Source organism: Mustela nigripes, unplaced genomic scaffold (assembly GCF_022355385.1).
Source record: "Mustela nigripes isolate SB6536 unplaced genomic scaffold, MUSNIG.SB6536 HiC_scaffold_830, whole genome shotgun sequence".
NCBI classification, from domain to species: domain Eukaryota; kingdom Metazoa; phylum Chordata; class Mammalia; order Carnivora; family Mustelidae; genus Mustela; species Mustela nigripes.
Window position 1 is genome coordinate 5154 of NW_026740237.1, and position 5860 is coordinate 11013.

General features: G+C 37.7%; 1 protein-coding gene across 1 annotated transcript; it reads right to left on the reverse strand.

Annotated features, from left to right (window-relative positions):
- Positions 1–346: 346 nt before the first annotated feature.
- LOC132008740 (alpha-2-macroglobulin-like) lies at positions 347–5546 on the reverse strand (the record flags this gene model as incomplete). Its single annotated transcript, XM_059387311.1, has 7 exons — positions 347–484; positions 818–859; positions 1308–1410; positions 2386–2454; positions 3741–3831; positions 4992–5119; positions 5244–5546. Coding segments are annotated over 7 exons (753 nt in total), but the record flags the coding sequence as incomplete, so codon positions are not given.
- Between the last annotated feature and the right edge of the window lie 314 nt (positions 5547–5860).

A 5860-nucleotide genomic window follows, 5' to 3' on the forward strand; every position in this document is an offset into this window, starting at 1 on the left:
TAAAGTTCCAACTAATGATGATGTCTCTCAATGTAACTTATCCAACAGTATTTCATTATTTCCCTTTAATGTGGAAATTCTTTTCTAGTCCTAAAATGCATGCTGACTTTTTCTTAGGGTATTCCTGTAGCTAAACACCCTTCACACTGTCCTAGGGCATAATCCAATACTTTCTCTGCAACCCCTAATGAAGGCTGCTCAGACCAACATTGCTGTAATAGTTCTCATTTTCTGAAGTCCCTCAACCCTTGATTGCTGTGAATTTTTAACCCCAGGAATCTACCGGGAATTATATGGAAACGTAATAAATGTTTATTGAATGAATGAGGAAACAGTGATAAAGATCGACCAGAAAAAAAGGTTTATTTCAAATCTTCATAGATCACAAAAATTCTTTTCTTCTACAGAGACCTCAGTCCATGGAACAGGGACCCCAGCAAAGCGGTTTTCCTTGTTGTTGGTGATCTTCAGGCATTTCCTTGATCTGTGATAGTGGAAAGAAGAGAGAATCAAGATGGACTCGGGCTTCCTGAGTAGTGACTCTTCCATCCCTCAAATCTGGGTAGCATACTGTCTAAGGAGGCCTGATTGGTATAGTGGGAAGTGAGATTTATTACTTATATGTATCCAACAAATAATCCTATGAACTATGTGAAGTTTGACTATCAGTGGCCCTTTCCCAATAAATGCATTTTTCTATAATAAGTTGCACTGTGAGTGATGTCTATGAAAAATAGTTAGCCAGAATTTTATGAAGGGATTTAAGAGACAAGCCAAGGGGTTCTGATTGCATTTGGAAGGAAAGTGTATTACTTACCTTTGCTGCAAGGAGCATCATACTCAGCAATTGCAAACTCATCTGAATGAAAACAAAACCATTAGGTGAAGTGAGAGGGAAAGATTTATGGAATACAGGTCAGTTAAAAATATTTTATTATGGGAAGAATTATATCAGAAACATCAGCATCATCCATTTCATACATTGCTTGCTGTTTTATATGTTAACTCTTCAAATACAGTATATTTCTTTCCTCAGGGTCATGCTGAAATGTTCTATGATCTCACATTGTTTTGCAGTTGATTTATCTGAAGAAAAGGAAACTAAATATCCTACAGGTGGTCTGTGTTCATAGTTGATGTATTTGTATGATAGATAGTTTCTATAACATGTATAGAAGACAGAGAAGAGTCAGATTTGATGGGGACAAAATTAAAGAACAGTGTAATAAGTTGCCCCCACACATTTCTCAAATCTAAATTTTTGTGACCAGAAATTTAGTTTCTAAGTCAAAGTTTTTCACACTCACCTGTCTCATAGTAATCATAGACTTTCACTATGGCTGGCTTCAGCTCTATTACTGGGACATCTTGTAGAACCGTGAAGGACATGCTGAGTGTCTGATTTGTCACCTAGAAAGCAAAAGGGAATTACAAGCTTTCTTCTCTCTTCTTTGAAGGAGTTTAATTAGTCATCTACTTTTGGAGAGAAAAACTTTTTATCGACTAACAGTGTCCTTAAGTGGCACAGAAAGCTCCCAGGGTGAATGAAAATATCCCTAAATTTTGCTTAAATAACCCCAACAATTCATATACTCTGATCAATACTGGTCCATGGGCTCTTTGTAAAGGGTGAATGGTACATGATTTTGTTGGGTGAATGGCGACATTCATTTTTCCATATCCAGAGATTTGGTATAGTTTTACTTCTCTATCTTGTAGAAATACTGTGTTGGCTTAACAAGTCATATAAAAGATCTATCATTACAGCCTTATTACAATTCCACAAAACTTGTAAAATATAATGTCCATAAATATAAGAATGAATAAATTATGTTAGAACACAGAACTATAAAATGAGATTGGCTTATTGGTTGACTGATCTTATCATTTTATGGTGTATCCTTGCTAAAATGGTCAGTATTTCCTCGTTTTATACTGTTGACATAATAATTGAGATGTGAATTATATAATTGATATATCTGAGGTATGATATATGTAATATGTAATGTATAACATCAATTATGTTGATGTTGATACAATAATATAAGGAAGAAACCAATGGGTTTCTTTCTTACATTACTTGATATCTTCCAAACAGGTTATGGACATAAACACATTGTGCAGAGAAATTTTTTGTTTATGAGGTCAAGAAGTATTCATATCCTCATATTATAATAGTCATTTTTTCTCACAGTCTTACATGAATTGCAAATAAAGAAGAGGAGAGTATTTACTGGAATTAATATTAGAATGCTCAAACTTTTGCCATGGAGGCGATGTCTCCAAAATGCCTTCATTCACTTTCCTTAGATAGGATTAGTATATCTCCCTTCGAGAGATTATTGCCTATATTTTTTTTTGCAATTAGATTGGCAGGACTCTCACCTTATCCAGATAAATCAAAACATGGTTATTGTTGACTTCTGTTCGGCTCACATGGTTTGATCTTTCAAGCTGAAGAAAATTAATACATCACAAATGTTAATAAACAGGTGAAGCCTCTGGGAAAACCAGAGAAACGAAGAATTTTTATTACCAAATTAAGCCTGAGGGTAAAGTTTCTTCAAGGGATTTTTGTAAGTGAAGATGATAATGTTTTTAAATTAAAAATGAGAGATAATTGGGATGCAGGGTTTGATATTAGGACACATGACCTATGTGTAAAGTTGATATATCTGAAGAGAAGTGAAATAAGTATCCTAAACTTGGGAACTTTCTGTATTTCGATGTTCAATGTATATTCTATTCCTTCAAGAAGGAGGGTTTCTCTTAAAACTTTTCTTTTTGCTTGCTCTTATAGCAATCTCATTTTTCTCTGAACTTCTGTAATAATTAGAGTTTATATTTATTGGTCATTTTTATCTATTGGTCATTTTTGTATTTTTTTCCATTGGTGCATAAGCTTTATCTTCTTCTTTTTTTTTTTTTTTTTTAAGTTTTATTTATTTAAGTAACCCTCTACACCCAAAATGTGGCTTAAGCTCATGACCCTGAGGTTCCAGAGTTTCATGCTCTTCTGACTGAGCCAGCCAGGAGCCCAAGCTTTATCTTCTTAAGTGTCTAAGCTCCATGAAAGCAGGAGCTTGCTGACATTCTTCTTCTAGTAGATGTGGCTCTTGGAAGGGAGCTGTTTGTAACATGAAACAGACAGTCTCTGTGGGTGTCATCAAAGCAGTGACGGGAAGCCTGCTGGAGCTGGCAAGGTCACCAAGTCTGCACGGAAAGTTCAGGAGGCTCAATGAATATTATCCCTAATGCCCTCCACCCCAGTCCTAACCAGCTGTAGAAGAATGGTTACAGTAATGTGTGTCTCAATTGGCCACTTAAGTTTAAAAGGAAGACTGGCTAATGATAAAAATGCCCCAGAAAACCTTCGGAGGGAAGAGAGAATGTTTTGTGGATCATTCATTTGTGTATATATGCGTATGTGTGTGTGTGTGTGTGTGTGTGTGTGTGAGTTTTAACTTATTAGTTTTAAAAACAAGTACTTTTTAATGGGAGAAACTTGACCAAAAAATTTGTCAGAGAATTTTGAGACCCCCTAAAACAAAGCTTAATGAGCAAGCCCACACACACCAAAAAACCTGTATACAAACATGTTAAATTCTATTTCTGACTTTGGAGAAAGTATTTTTTTGACGTTTCATAGAAGTGACTGAAAAGATTCTAATATTTTCTTAGTCCGGAGACACCTAAAACATTAAATAAAATAGAGCCTCCTGGACATACGCTAGACCTACCATTCTCACTGTTGGTTTCAGGGGAATGAAGCCGGACACCATCTTCACGTCAATAATCACCATGTTGGAGGCGGGACGACTCCCGGTGTAACTGAAGATTCAGGGAAGAAAGGAGTTAAAGTTTTCTGTGTTACTAAGTATTCTCCTTTTCTATGCCCAGAGCAAGCCCTCACTGCCCTCAAAGGTACATGGAGGGCTTCCTAAATGTCCTCCCCAAGCGGAAGCATTACAATCTCCAGGGAATGTGTTGAAACCACAAAGAGCAGGCTGTACCCTAGACCTGATGAGTCAGGACTTCACATGTGTGGACTCGAGGCGGTGCAGTTTGAGAAAGCATGTGATGCAGAGCTGGGTCTGAGACCTCTAATCTCTGCCAGTTATTTGTGACATGTACTTTAACTTTTTTTCCTGAATAGTATCCCCACCCAGGTTAGAATATTCTTGTGGACAGATACATTTTTTGTTAGCCCTGGAGCCATCTGAATAGTGCTGTATATATATATCTAATTTTCTCCCAAATTGATTATTTTGTATAGAATCTGAGATTTATTTATTGCCAGTAGGAATTCTAATTAGAGAGTCACTACTTCCTTCTATTCATGCTTTTCAGGAATTCTCCATATCTGCCCTGGATAGAGCAAGGATGATATCAAATATCAAAAGGTCTACCATTATAGCCTTATTAAAAGTGCATAAAACTTGTAAAATATAAAGTCCACAAATGTAAGACCTAATAAATTATGTTAGAACACAACTATAAAATGAGATTGGCTTATTGGTCGACTGATCTTATCATTTTATGGTGCATCCTTGCTGAAATGGTCAGTATTTATATTCTATTACAATATTACAATATTCTATATTACATGTACATATACATACATGTACATTATACATGGAATATACATTTTATATTCTGTAATAGAATGAAATCCAAGAATGGATCTATGACATTAGTATTAAATCAGGAATTCAGGTCAGAGGCAAGGATGAATGTTCTCTGTTTTTAGCTGTTATTGAGGGGAATTAACCTTTAAATAACGAGGTTCAACAAGCATAGATCCTGGAGACAGGACGTACCATGAATATATACCCCACCACAGAGAAATTCTGTATGAACCCGAGGACACACTGCTTTTTCAATAAACGTAGTGCAGATATTTATGGACATGCTGCTCAGCTTAATGGCAAACTCCAGTAAGAGGACTAGTTGTTATAAACAGAATTAGATGATTCAGGCAGAGGTCTTACCTGACCTTCAGTGAGATCTGGAAGCTGGTGTGGGCTTTGGGTCCATCACAACTTTGGGGCAGAGTCTGTACCTCCAAAGCAAATGGGAACTCTGCCTTTTCTGGCAGAATATTGTATTTCAGGGATGTCTGTGGAATATCAAAGACAAAAATCTGTGTTTCTTCTTCTCCCAATTTCCTCAACTCTTTCTCTGACTTGCCTTCTCCTCTGCCGAGTCAGAGATTAATGGCTAATGTGGACCAAGAATCTCACCTGGAGGTAGACACAACCTCCTCCTGTCACCGTCATGGTATATTCCTCAGGCACCTTCGGCAGTGAGGTCTGCTGTAGTAACAGGCGGTTGTCGTCATCCACTTGGAATTTGGCGACAAGTGTTCCCGAATGTTGGATGGTCACTTGTGTGGGCTTCCCAGTCCTGGTGAAGGTGGCTGCTCCGTATCTGGACAAGGCCTGGAGAGCCACCACTGTGTCCTGGAAGACAGGAGTGAGAGAACCTGCGTAGGCTTGGTAACCTTCTGAAGCCCAAGGGCCCACGTCAGCCACCACAACGGGGGCCTTGATTCACTCTCTCCGGCTCCCCTCACTACTTAAATACTGGAGCTCTAATTTCAAGATTGATTCTAATCCTCAGATCGAACCATAACAGTCACATATCTGCTTTAGGAGCGCATTTTATTTCTCAGAAAATGGATCTTTCTCTATAAATACTTGTGGGATATGGAATGTGGAAAATATACATGAATTGGAATCAGTTAATGGCATTAGTTGTTTGCTCAGAGGTCCTACTTAATAACTATGGTCATACCCGCCACCATTCAGCCAAAATTCAGTCCAGCTCTCACCCCAGATGAAACTGCTCTGCGGTGAGG